Source organism: Acomys minous (assembly GCF_964271855.1).
Source record: "Acomys minous genome assembly, chromosome: 13".
NCBI classification, from domain to species: Eukaryota; Metazoa; Chordata; class Mammalia; order Rodentia; family Muridae; genus Acomys; species Acomys minous.
This window is the reverse complement of record NC_140495.1, coordinates 77,557,221-77,571,548: the sequence shown is the minus strand read 5'-3', so window position 1 is coordinate 77,571,548 and position 14,328 is coordinate 77,557,221. Positions and strand designations below refer to the sequence as shown.

The 14,328-nt window shown below is 42.4% G+C and overlaps 1 protein-coding gene across 1 annotated transcript in view; it reads right to left on the bottom strand.

The window, feature by feature from the left end:
- The window catches only part of LOC311582112 (uncharacterized protein), a gene marked incomplete at its 5' end in the record, with an annotated part of 156,129 nt that overhangs the window by 118,190 nt on the left and 23,611 nt on the right, over positions 1-14,328 (bottom strand). The window contains one exon of the mRNA XM_084754865.1: positions 4,451-4,571. Coding sequence (XP_084610991.1) covers positions 4,451-4,571 — 121 coding nt within the window. The remainder of the gene's footprint in view (positions 1-4,450; positions 4,572-14,328) is intronic.

The following is a 14,328-nucleotide window of genomic DNA, read 5'->3' as shown; positions in this document are numbered from 1 at the left end:
GCTCAGTGGCAGAGCATGGGTGAGACCTCAGTCCAGTGCCCAGTACTCCAAAACACAACATGTAAAAAATAAGCCTTGAGGCATGGAAAGGAGGAAGGGGGTTGAGGGGCGGAGACAAAGGAGAAAGGAAACGAGAGAGGTGGAGGAGGACAGGATGAGCTATACAGTTTGGAGCCATCTGTTAGCCAGCCGAAATAGTTCTCAACGAACTTAGAAGCCATGACCTAAGCCACCTTAAAATATATCACTAGAAGAAAACCGATCACAAGGTTACAGTGACTTTCCCCCCACTTACTCTTACTGGTCCTAAGACACCTTTTTGTCCCTTTATTATCTGCTGTAAAATCTAAAACCATCCCAAGGACAGCAAAGCAAGTCCCAGAGAAGTTGAAACGTGTCACAACTCTCAACAAGCAGAAGCTGAAAATAAGACTTTAATCTGTCTACCAGCCAGTTGTCTAACCCTGTCAGTAATTCTATGAATCCACCTATGAAAAAGGTCAGCAAAAGCAAAGGCTTCATTGCACAAGGGGAGATACCCACACCCCTTCCTTTGCCAGCAAGGCCAGGTGAAATAAAGAGCTTCATTGTTTCCGTAGGTTGACCCAGCAACTTGGTAAGGTTTTCCTTCCACTAACTCAGGAGGTGAGATAGAATAAAGTGATATAACTGTCTTAAGGTAAAAGCACTTCAAAGAAGAGCCTAAGTACCCTGAAGCTTGGATGTCCTGAGTTTGAATTCTGGCTCTGGGACTCCCAGCAAACCAAATTAACTCCATCTCCTGGGGACTCAGTCTCCCCACTGTAAGACAAGGGTGATGATAGCACTCACGCTGAGACAGCTACCTGACATTCACCACCCACTCCCCCTCCTTCGTGAGCAACGAAGTTCTTAAATTTAACTGGACATAAGAATGGCTGTGGGAAACTCACAACTAGGTGTAGCCATCTGTTTGAGAGCAGGCAGGATAAGAGGGAAAATGGTGTTTGCTACTTCTGGGAAGTGTGCTTACAGTGGGGCTGTGACTTCCTCATCTTCCTCTTCCTTCTAGATTATAGAGCAATGAGCTAGCTTAGAGCTTGGCAGCTTCCTCTGTCCCTGAGATAACTTTGGGAATGAAAGCCACAGGTGCCAGGGTAACTGAAAGAGGCAGAATCCCTGCTTACCCTTTGGTGTTGACCCTGAACTGACCTCTGGGCTCCTTTAATGAGAAAGACAAAGAAAATGACCAAAGATGTCAGGTGGGAGAATTTAGCTCCTTCTCAGCCAACTAACCCTAACTGATAACACTACCACCAAAGAAAGAAGTAGATAGCAAAGCCGATCCTGTGCCAGCCATATAGTAAGTATGTCAGAGATGATTCTGGTCACTATTGTGTAGCATTATTAGTCGAGATAAATAGTTACAGGAATGAGATATCACTTCCTTTGCTGACCAGTGGCATTGAATAATTAGAAAGGCATAGTCTGTGTCCTGGAAAGCAACTTCAAGTGTGTCTTAGTTAAGGTCATCTATCATAGGTGTGATGAAACACCATGACCAAGAGCAGCGTGGAGAGAAAAAGGGTTTTTTTTTGGCTTGTACTTGGAGGTAACAGTCCATCACTGAGGGAAATCAAAGCTGGAATTCAAGCAGGCCAGGAACTTTGAGGCAAGAGCCCAAGAGCCAAGGCAGAGGCCATGGAGGGGTGCTGCTTGCTGGCGAGCCCCAAAGAAAACCATCAAGCTTGGTGGAACTGGATGGGGGGGGGACGGTGTCTGCACAAACTGCTGTACCAACCAAGGACAATGTATGTATGCAGTAAACCTAGACCCCCTGTTCAGACCTAGCCAACTGAATAGTTCATTCTCCACAGTGGTAGGAAGAACAGGGACTGCCTTTGTCATGAACTCTGGGGTCCCCAGTTTCATCACTTCCCCTTGGTGGGAAGGTCTGGTGGCACTCAGAGGAAGAGGAAGCAGGTCATCTGGATGAGACCTGATAGGCTGTGGCCATATGATGGGGGAGGGGGTCCCCTTCTGTCAGAGGTCTAGGGTAGGGGAATAGGCCAAAAGAAGGAAGGAGGGGAAAAATAGGAGGATACAAGTGAAAGGACAGAAATCAGGATAAAATCTGAATAAATTATAATAATCACTTTTTAAAAGTTGTACTGGGAAACACCCAAAGGGGCGGGGGCGGGGGGGTGTAAAAAGAAAAAAAAAAGGCCCTATAGCTGGTTTGTATAGAGGTATATACTCATTTGAAGTTCCTTCCTTTCAACTGACTCTAGCTTGTGTCAAGTTGACATAAAACTAGCCAGCACAAGGTGTAGGAATAAATTACCTACAGTAAAGGAAAGCGGTTAGATGAACCTGGAATAGCTTCCAATCCCCATGGTAACCACATGCTTCCTGCACCAAGTGTTGCCCGGTGTTCTCAGTGTGAAGGATTTGAAAGGTAATGAGAAATTTAAAATAAAAAATACAGGTGTGTGTGTGTGTGTGTGTGTGTGTGTGTGTGTGTGTCTGTGTGTGTGTATGTTAAAGTAACTTTTATTCTCCTGGCTCAATTCTTATCTGGGAGGCTAACTGTCTCCTGCTAACCAAGGCCTAGTCCTGGAAGCTTATAGCCTCTGTAAAATCTAACCTAGGCCTAGAATGTTTTAGCTTCTGAGACTTACAGCTTAATAAGCTCACCCTTCCTTGTTCTTTCTGAGCTCTGGGCCGGCTGGTGCAACTCAGCTGTTCAGGCTTAAAATTTTCTCCCAGTTGACTTAAAATTCTGACTTCTCTCTCAGCTCAGAATTGCTCTGCTTGGCCTCAAACTAACTCAGCAATCTGCTCTAGTCTTCTGGCTTCTTCTCATTTTCTGGCTTATTCCATCTTTACCTGAGTTCTCTCTCTCTCTCTCTGCAATTCATCCCTCTATTACTGTCCTGGTAAAAACTGCCTCCTCTCTCTGAAAAACTGTATATCCTGTTCTGCCAAATCTTCTCTGATTTGTCACGTTTTCTGTTACTCAATTAGACATCACTTTTAAACATGGGTGCTTCCTTCTACAAACTAACTTTACCTGTGCTTGGGATTAAAGGCATGTACGTGGATTTAAGCTTTCCTTTACCTGATACTCTATTCGAGGCTGGCCTTGAATACAATTCTGTTTGCCTCTGTCTTTTGGATTAAAGGCATGATTGTCTTCTGGCTGGATCACATAGACCTAAAAGATCTTTGGATGTGATCTCTTGAAGAACAGCCATGTTCTGAATTAACATTCATCTACACATGTATGTATATGTGTGTATGTGTGTTTGGGTTTTTTAAATAATTCTTTAAATCAACCCTCCTAATGATGATTTCAATTTATATGTTACAGAGTTTTAAAAAGGGGAGTATACCCTAGACAAATATATAATTTCTCACCAGATATTGTCAAGGGTCACTTAAAACTGCTAACTCACCCAGGTGGTGGTGGGACATGCATTTAATCTGAGCACTATCAAGGCAGAGGAAGGTCTGATCTACAGAGGGAGTTCTAGGACAGCCAGGGCTTCACAGAGAAACCCCATCTTGGAAAACAAAACAAGACAGAAACAAAACAAAACAAAAAAAAAAAAAATCTGGTAACCCTGTTACCAAACACACAGTGTGTCTGTTCACACCATGAGAGATAAATAAACACAAAAATATACAAACATTGACAAAACATAAAAATCATTAGTTCGGTGCAGTTTCCACTGCTAGTTAAGTACATGTTGAGCAAGTTCAGGTCAGATTTGAAATTTCAAAACTATTTCCTCTTCTCATAGTTGTTTGGATTTCACAATGTCAGGTAAGGCTGTGGGCCTACTCTGTGTTCTTTCACACTAAGTAAAAGCAATACTAAGAGTACAGTAACTGACTAACTTATTGACTTACCAGAACCGACTTTCCATTAACAGGGTGAAGGCTGCACTTGCCAGCTTTGTCTCGCATACTTGGCACATGCTTGTTTCCTGCCATGTGGCATAATTACAACCCATTATGTGATTCAACTAAACTAACGTGTAGGCTATGAAAGGGAAATACAGGTCAGACTACTAAAATCCACGTTTGTCGCTAAGTAATTGCACCTTTGACAACTCTTAATCAATATTGAAACTATAGCTGATCTCTAACTGTTATACTTAACTTGAAAACAAGTGAGAAAATTAGAGAATGCTGTAACTGGATAATCCACTCTTGAAAATCAGACGTCAATACATCATCAAGGTACAACCAGTTCACTACAACAACTGGGTGTGAAATAAACATTCAATAATATTACAACTCAACCAACACAATTACTTCCTTTTGTTATATAAACCTGTAGGATGGTTTCATTCGAATCCACCTGAGATCTGTTTCAGAGTCTCCACATCTGAGTCCATCACATTTTAAAACAACAGGTAAATCTATAGGTAACTTTTATCATTGTCAAGCAAAATTTACTCACCAGCTCTCTTCCATCCTTGTGCTTGGGCACCACAGAAATTATTTTCTGCTCTCTTCTGTATGTGTTCTTCTTCTTTATTTTTAATCTTCCATGGTGAGAATTCTGGAACTTTGGTTTTTTTCTTTTAAAATAAACACAAAAATATTGTAAGAATGCATGTTTGTTTGTTTGCTTGTTTTTTAATCCCAGATGTGGGGACACAGGGCTGCTTCACAGGAGCCAACTATGGTTTGCCTCGTGCTCTAGAAGAGGCGTGGTTTTGCCAGCTGCAGAAGGTTTGTGGGACTGTGTAACATTTGGAGTTCTGGGGTCTTGTTTTACAAATGCTAGAGCCATGGTAACGGAGGTTGGCAGATGCTGGTCCTTCAAGCGGCCTGGGTGCGGTTCTTTAGTAGCAGTGCACAAAGACAGAACAACAAGAAGAAGAGATTAGATGTCCTGATGGTGTAGATCAAACTCGCCCAAGGAACTCAACGCCCCTAATCAGCAGGAAGTGGTCTAACGATAACATCACCCCTTTTCTGACCACTGGCTTTATTCAGGGATCTCTTTCCTTTCCTCTGTATCCTTTTTTTTTCTTTCATCTAGTGTCGGGGGGTTGAAAGGGTAGAAGAAAGAAGAACCTATAAAGCAGCAAATGCTGGTTATAATCTTCAATCTTCCTTTATTTCATAATATCTGAGAGTGTTTTCCTATTTGACTCATATAAATGGTCAGAAGTGTTGGCCTCAGCTTTTGGGAGAACTATCATGTTTATTTTGGTTTTCGAGACAGGGTTTCTCTGTGTAGCCTTGGCTATCCTGGACTCTTGTAGACCAGACTGGCTTCAAATTCACAGAGATCCACCTACCTCTGCCTTCCTAAGTGCTGGGATTAAAGTCATGTGCCCCTACACCTGGCTATCAGGCTATCAATTAGTGTTTCTAATACTAAGAAAAATAGAAAAGCATGTAAATTGAAATTACATATCTGAAAACAATATCTTGGGATCTGTGTCCTGTGTTCATTATAGCCTTGTCAGCATTTTTTGGGATGGATGCCTTGTATTTGGTACCTATTTCATAGGTATGCACACAGACACACACACACACTCACACAGGGTAGATATACAGACGGAAGTCAGGGACAACTTTCGGAGTCAGTTCTTTCCTTTTACTGTGGGTTCTGAGGATTGAACTCAGGCCATGATGGTGTACCTTATTAAGCCACCTCACCAACCCAATAATCAGTTTTAAAATTCCAGCAAGAAAAGTAAAACTGCACCAGATGTGATGGCACACGCCTTTAATCCCAGTACTCCAGAGGTAGAGGCAGGTGGATCTCTGTGAGTTCAAGGCCAGCCTGGTCTACAAAGCAAGTCCAGGACAGGCAAGACTAACACAGAGAGGCTCTGTCTCAAAAAATAAAAATAAAAATAAAAATAAAAACAAAACAACAAAAGTAAAATTGCCAACAATCCTTAATGCTATACAGAAGATATGTTTGGCTTGTTATATTCTAATATAAAATAAGTCAACATTATATTTAAGTTTGAAGATAATTTATTAGAGTTTAAAAAGAAAATTTCCAGGTATGCCCAGGGGAGGAAACTGAAGAAAATTTTAAAACTATGCTATTTGAGTTAAGGTGGCATGCTCAGACACTTGGCAGACAAGCAAGCACATGGCAGAGAGAGAATTTTGAAAAAGAAGGAAGCCAAAATGCCAGGAAAACCATACTTGGGCTCTAGCCGATATCCAAAACAAAAAGAAAGAAAAGGAGGGAGGGAGGGAGGGAGGGAGGGAGAGAGAGAGAGAGAGAGAGAGGGAGGGAGGAAGGGAGAGAGAATATCAGGCTTTATTCAACTTTACCCAAATAAAATTATTTCAGAAGCTCCTATCTTATCAGGAAACTATATCCTTTTGTGTAGGACTAGTCAAAGAAGTTAATTACATCACAACAAATATAAACAAAAAGCACATAACCTCTTTGAAACATAAATGGTGGATGGATAATTTCTATTAACCAAAATATAGAAGAAAAAAAAGTAGCGTAGTTTGGAAGCAAAGCAGATACATTTAGCTGAACCTGTGTAAAACGCAGAAAGAAAGAGGTCAGGGAGGGTGGGAGAGAATGTCTGTTTCTTGACATGTACAGACTGCAAAGTAAACTCATTCACTGCACTCCTCTCAATGTCGGGAGACTGTCAATAACTGGAATTGAACTCATCTTCTTTTCTATGTTTTATTTGAGTGTGTGTCTGCGTCTGCATCTGTGTCTGTGTCTGTGTCTGCGTCTGTCTGTCTACCTCTCCAAGAGCAGGAAGAATACTTAACCCCTCAGCCATCTCTCCAGCCCTGCCTGAGCTTCTGTGTGGACTCTGGAGATTTGGGCTCCGATCTTTGTGCTTACACAGGTCTTACCAATCACTAAGCCACCTGTCTCAGTCCCAGTATTGTTCTGTCAAGTATTCCTACACAGAATAAGTTCCAAATATGCTTCAATCTGAAAGTCTGCTTTCCCTAAGAGTAATTCTTACTTGCTTGTATAGGTGATAGAACACTTAAAGTGTCGGGGAAATAGGATTCATGGCAATTACTCACACACAAAATCTGTGAATCCCCACAAGGAGACCATCAAGGCCAGCAGGTCTGGACCCACAAACTGATGCGCCAAGCAAGGACAATGCATGCAGAGAACCTAGACCCCCTGTCCAGATGCAGTGAGTGGACAGTTCATTCTCCATGTTTCAGGGGGGTGGGGGGGCAGGGGGATTGGCAGCAGCAAGGGCTGGGAGCGGGCACTGCTTCTGACAGGAACTCTGATGCCTGAAATTTGATCAATTCCCCTTGGAGGGGCGGCCTTGCAGGCACACAGAGGAAGGGGATGCAGGCCATCCTGATGAGACCTAATAGGCTATGGTCAGATGGTTGGGGAGGAGGATCCCCCCTGTCAGAGGACTAGGGGAGGGAAATAGGGTAGAAAGTAAGGAAGTAACAATCAGAATGCGATGTGAATACATTATAATAAATAAAAAGTAATAAAATATTTTTAAATCTATGAATCCAATTTTCTCCTGCCACAGTTGACATAGTTGATAGCCAATAAGTGAGTACTTGGGGGCTAGAGAGATGGCTCAGTGGTTAAAGGCACTTGCTGCTCTTGCAAAGGACCTGGGTTCCACTCCCAGAACCCGCACAGGGGCTCACAGCCACCTATAACTGTAGATTCAGAGGACCCAATGCTTTTCTCTGACCTCTATGGGCAACTGCACACAGGTGTTGCACACACATACACCAAGTTGCACACACATACAGGTAAAATAAAATATTCTTTTAAATGCTGATTTGTTTAAGATTATTCACTCACCCACTGGCACAGCCCAGAACAGAACTCAAATCTCTTCCATCGCCAATGCTCTCTGCCACCCACCTCAGTCCATGACTCACATGTTGAGTTCATGTGTAGACCAGTTCTCAGCAGGCGGCTGGATCCAGATGTCAAGATGGGCCCTGAGAGGCTATTTCACCACTATACATTTATGCCTTTTTTAAAAAATTAGGATCTTGAACCCCAATTTCTCCAAACACTTTCAAGAGCTCAACTACCAGTTTCAACAATTACTTCTGTCACCTGATGTCAAATAATTTGCATAATTCTAGCAGGAAGAGTTCCAGAAGTCGTATGCAAATGTAAGCAGGATCACACACACACACACACACACACACACACACACACACACACACGCCTGCTAAGAAGACTAATGAGAGAAGTGGAAGATAGCTAACAATTAGTCCCCACAGTAGACCATTTCTGGGCATCTTAGGGGAGCTTAGTCACAATGGATAACACAGGTCAAGGTGTCCTCAGATGCCACCCTGACTGTTAGACTCTTCATCGTTGTGACCAGATACCTGAGAGAACCTATCTGAGGTGTGGAGGATTTGTTGGTGCTCATATGTTCAGATGATTCAGTCCATAGCTGGCCAACTACACTTCTCTCAGTGTGGTAGTTAGGCTGAGTCATGGCAGGGAGGGGTAAAGTTTCTCACTTCGTAGTAGCCAGGAAACAGAAAGAGAAAACAGGAATGGGAAGAGACCAGAACCTAGGTGTACCATTAGAGATATCTCCCAAAGACGCATCCTTCAGCTGCGTTCCATCCTGCACAATTCTACCACCTCCCAATAAACCTGTCTACCAATGGACTGTGTCCTGTTCTGATTCTGAAACTTCTCTCCCAGGCACACACTAGCAGTGTGCTTTACAGTGTTAGCTCAGAAACCTCAGAAGCTCAGAAAAAATAAACCAGGATCTCCCTCGCATGCAGGTCCTAGCCCATAATGTATGCGGGTGTCTTAGGTCTCTATGATGAAACACCATGACCAAGCACAACTTGGGCAGCAAAGCCTTTATTTTGTCTTAAGTAACAACCAATCACAGAGCAGGGACTCAAAGCATGAGGCAGCAACTGAAGCAGAGACCTCAACCATGAGGAACACTGTTAGGCATGCTCTATCTGTTAAACCTGAGGAGAAACCCAATTACACAACTGTCTTATTAAACAGGCTTTATTTAGATTGGCCAGCCAACTGCCTCTCCCTAAAGGAAGATTTTGGAGAGCAGACCCTCCCTGGCTTTTGCGGTCCCTACTATGGGGAAGGCTTAGGGCTGGTAGAAAAAAAGCTGTTGCGATGATTGGCTCTTAGTTAATACGTGGACATGAGTTGGGGACTCAGGCCTCAAGGCTGCCTGTGGGTAGATAAGCGTAGGAATACATCCTGCAGAAGGGAAGGCATCAAGGTATCTGGGAAGGCATATTAATATTCTCGTAAGGCAAAGGGCCAGTCATATTTCACAGGTTCAGGAGTTCAGCAAGACAAAGTTTAGCAAGACATCATAGGGTGACAAGTTCAACTTAGGTTGAAAAAACATGCTTTGCAGGATACATGGCTTAGGAAACAGAAACTATCTCACTGGCTTTGGAGATTCGATCGCAATGTATAACAATGTGGCTCCTTAACAGCAATGTGACTTCTGTTTTGGTTTCACACATCTATCTACATGCTTTCTTTTTTATAGATAGATAGATTGATTGATTGATTGATTGATTGATTATAGATAAATGCTCTGCCTACATGTATGCCTGCACACTAGAAGAGGGCACCAGATCTCAGTATAGATGGTTGTGAGCCACCATGTGGTTAGCTGGGGATTGAACTCAGGACCTTTGGAAGAGCAGCCAGTGCTCTTAACCTCTGAGCCATCTCTCCAGCCCTCTATAAGCTTTCTTATACAACTGAGGACCACCTAACCAGAAATAGCACCACCCACAATGGACCAGGTGCTTCCCTATCAATCATCAATCAAGATGATGCCCTACAGACTTGATGATAGGCTATCTGATGAGGTGTTTTCTCTACTGAGTTTTCTTCTTCTCCAATGACGCTAGCTTGTTTCAAAATGACAAAAAGGGGAAAAAACTAAAACACAACTAACATACACATGTATAACTCAGAGTATAGTTTGAAATTTAAAAGGGGGAGGAAAGCGGGAGGGAGGGAAGAATGGGAGGATACAAGGGATGGAATAACAATTAAGATGTAATATGAATAAATTAATAAAATATATATTAAAAATAAATTTAAAAGGATATCAATAAAGGATAATATTGGGTAACGAGGGAGGCCAGAAGTAGACAAATAGACACATGAATCATGTTTTTTTACAAAGGAATATAAAACTATTTTTTCTCCTAGTTTCAATTCCATCAGAGGATTTTTTTTTCCCTTTAATGTGAAGGATAAATGAAAAATACAAGAGAAGGGGTGGCTGGTAGACTGCACAATAGTTAAGAGCACAACTGCTCTCCTGCAGAGTACCAGGGTTTCAGCTGCCAGCACTCACACTGGCTGATTCACAAGCCTCTGTAGCTCCAGCTCCCAGGATCCAACACCCTCTTCGGTACCTTCACTCATACATGCACAGACGTGCACACACGAACACATACATAATTCAAAAGATAAAACTATTTTTAATGTAATCGATAGTGCAGGTGTAAGATGCTAAGTGAACATCCATTGTGCCAGGGTGGTCACGACTAACTGCATACCCTTGGAACTGAGTGGGGTTAGCGTGGTTTCCTTCTGCTGTGTGATTTTCTTATTTGTGAGTTAATTAGGGGAAAAAATGTATTCTTACTTAATGAATGGCATATGTGTGCTTTACTAATTCTGTGGGTTGTTCTCAATCCAATCAAGACCAACCACTACGCTCGCCACAACCACTCCCACGACAAGGAGAGGAGCAGAATGACTGGCAGGTAGGAAGCACTTTCTCTCTCAGGCAGAAAGTGACTCTACAAGTTGCATATTGCCCTAAATTACACTATTCGTCTCAGTTAAAAGCACGCAGCCTATACTGGCTCCTGTATTTCCTGTTAGATATTCTGCTGGTAAAACTATAATACTGTCTGCGGAGTGAAAGGTCCTGTTCAGTGGGCCCACTGCAGTTACCATGGGAGACAGTTTAGTTGCGGAAGTAATGAGATGATTTTCCTTGTTAAAGAGAACCACTTTTAAGGATCATCAGAAAACAATTATAAAGCAACTGTCCTGGGTGTCTTTTCAGTGTTTCAGTGCATTCTTGAATATTGTACACAAATTAAATTCCACTAAGACAAAAACATAACTGAATGTCTCTGCAATAAGCCTACTTCCTACTTAAAACAAGGCAAAGACGGTGTATTTTATTTAGAACGGCCCATGCCAGATTATTTCTCAGAAGAATAATGTCTTGCTATGAGTCCCAAGTTTTCAAGAAATGATATTTAAAGCAGTAGAAATAAAGTGTGTGTGTGTGTGTGTGTAAATTCTAGGACCAATAACACATCTCAGTGAATAATAGTACTTGCCACCAAGCATGGTGTTTAATACCAACCTGTGTTTAACCCCCAGGATTCAAAACATAGAAAGAGAGAATTAATTCTACAAGTATTCCCTCTGACCTCTACATGCATAGCATAACATGTGTGTAGCCATGCATATGTACAGAGGGAGGGAGAATGAATCAAATTAAATCGAATTTTGAATTTTTTTTAAGATAGAAAGTCTCAAGTGGGCTTTCCATGTGGATTATAAAATATGCTGGAGCCTGGGGACATATTAGTGATGCAGTTTTGTGAAATAATGGTTCATAGGTAAAAACAGAAAGTTCCCACAGCAGTTGAAGCAGGTGTCTCCCCCCCTACAGAACAGCAACTTTGAACTTTTAATACTTGAGTTAATTAGTAATAAGCTTTAAAATTTGCATATAACTATATGCAAAAATAATTTTAAAACTATAATGCATTAATTTAATTTAATATAGTATATGTAATTTATATATAAATATTAATTTAAAATATGTATATACTTAAATCATCAATTGAAAAATATATAAATAAAAAGGTTAATAGGGAAAGCCTTGCCAGGCAGTGGTGGCATACACCTTTAGTCCCAGCACTTGGGAGGCAGAGGCAGGTGGATCTCTGAGCTCAAGGCCAGCCTGGTCTACAAAGGTAGTCCAGGACAACCAGGGCCACACAGAAAACTCTGTCTGGAAAAAACAAACAAAAAGGCAGGCTGGGGGTGTGGGGAAGGTTTGGCCGAGATTTCACTAAATGATTCTGAGCTTCCCAGAAGCCAAAACAAATAGAAATCAAGGCATTGGTTCTTTTATTTGGCTCTGATAAAAGAAAGCATACAAGTTCTTGTAAAAATCATAAATACTTTCCCTGGTACTAAATCAGTGTAGTAGTGTATATGAATGGGGAAAAAAAAACAAAACACAAAAACAGCTATTGGATATTGAGAGGGTCAAAATGTTCAGCTGCTGCCCTGAAGCTGCTATGGGGGCATTTTTCAAGGTTGTTTTTTGTTTTGGTTTGGTTTGGTTTGGTCTTTTTTTGGGGGGGGTTGGTTTTTTTGGTTTCTTTGGTTTGGTTTTTGATGTTTCAAGACAGGCTTTCTCTGTGTAGCCTTGGCTGTCCAGTAACTCACTCTGTAGACCAGGCTGGCCTCGAACTCACAGAGATCCATCTGCCTCCGCCTCCCAAGTGCTGGGATTAAAAGCGTGTGCCACCACCGCCCAACTCAAGGTTGGTATTTTTAACAGTCTTAGTATGTAGCCCTCACTGCCCTTGAACTGACCATGTAGACCAGGCTGCCTTGAAATCTATGGCAAGCTTGTTGGCTCTGCTTCCTGGGCATTGGAGTTCACCTCTCAAGCATTTTATAATGGAGAATTTTATAATTGCCATGCCATGGGGCTGTTTGAGCTCATGCTGAGTTCTTCATAAACTCTTGTTGTGACTTGATTTAGGCACTCAGCCTAAAGGACATCAGAGCAGATGTAGGAAGAGGCTTGCCAGGCAAATGTAGAGACCCAGTTCAGAGACTGGGTGCCCACATAAAAGCCAAGGGCACATAGAAGTCTGCCTAGAAGAGACAAAGTCTCCAAGGCAGGGTGGATAGAAAACCTGGGCAAATCGGTGGGCTTTAGCTTCAGGAAGAGAACCTGCCTCAGAAACTCAGATAATAAAATGGAGAAAAATTGAGGAACATACCCAGTGTCAACCTCTGGCCTTCATGTTCACAGGCATAAAAATGCACCCAGTCACAGAGGGGGTGGGGGGGCGGACAGAGAAAGGCAGACACACGGAGAGAACAGCATTTCTGAAAAGGTGTTTGAAGATGCCTTCCGTCAGATTATTTGATGCTACTTTTTAAAGATGAAGGTTTCTGGGCCTGCCTCTAAAAACCTCTAAATGAGAATTTGAGACATGGATCTGAAACAGATGAAGAAAGACGAGGGAGAAAATAATAAAAGGAAGGATTCTGTGTTTCTTAACCAGTCTCTTTTATGGAAAGGATTCATGTATGAGTCTTCTATTCTAAGAAGAACTTTATTCATCTTAAAGATTTCCATGAGATACAGTGCATGAATTATCCACAAGAGAAAAATAACTACGCTTTGGCTTTACACAATGTTATCCTCTTTAAAAACAACTCCCATCTTCGTCAGCATGCAGCTTGCACCTTAGGGGTTTCCATCCACGCCTGATCTCTGAAGGCTCCCGCCTTTGCGTTGACTCATCTGCTTCTGTCTGCAGATCCTTGTTGAATACGCAAATATCTTAAGCAGCGTCAGAATCGGGGCGCCAACACAAGTTGGAACTGGCTTGCGTTGCCTTCTAGGAAGCCTTCCTCAGGACCAGTCTGTTCCGAATGGCCATGGCACTTCTTTCATGCACACAGTTTACATCAAATGTTGCTTATGCACAGTCTTTCCTTCTAGATGATAAACTCTTTGAGGCTGCACCACGTGTCTTACACATCCTGGTCTCTCCACTGCAAGTCACAGAACTTGCATAGGACAGCGACTAACAAACGTAAGAGTGAACAAATGGCCTAATGAACGGTCATCTACTTCCTGAGTCGTTCCTCCTTCTTGTTACATTGCAGCTATAGCCAATCGTTCTACAAATCTAGAGGCTATAAGCATCTAAGCTGCCCCATGCCATGTAAACAGTGTTATAAAATAAACTTTCTTACTTTGTCTTCAGCAGCAGAAAACAACATAGCGAGGAATGGCTTCAGTGCAGGGTTTCGGATTTCTGTTCGGATTCTCGGCGTTACACACCTGGGCAGCAGTGGGACATGAGGACGGTCTCATCTAATGGAAAACAGGAGCCAGAAAAAAGGAAGGGGACAGGTACGATTCACCCTTCCACACTCTCCAACTAAACCACACCTCCTAAAGGTTCCAAAACCTCCAAACGTAGGGCCGGAAGCCCAGCGTGGTGGACTGCATTGACCCCAGCACTCAGGGGGCAGAGGGAGGTGGAGACCCGTTTCGGTAA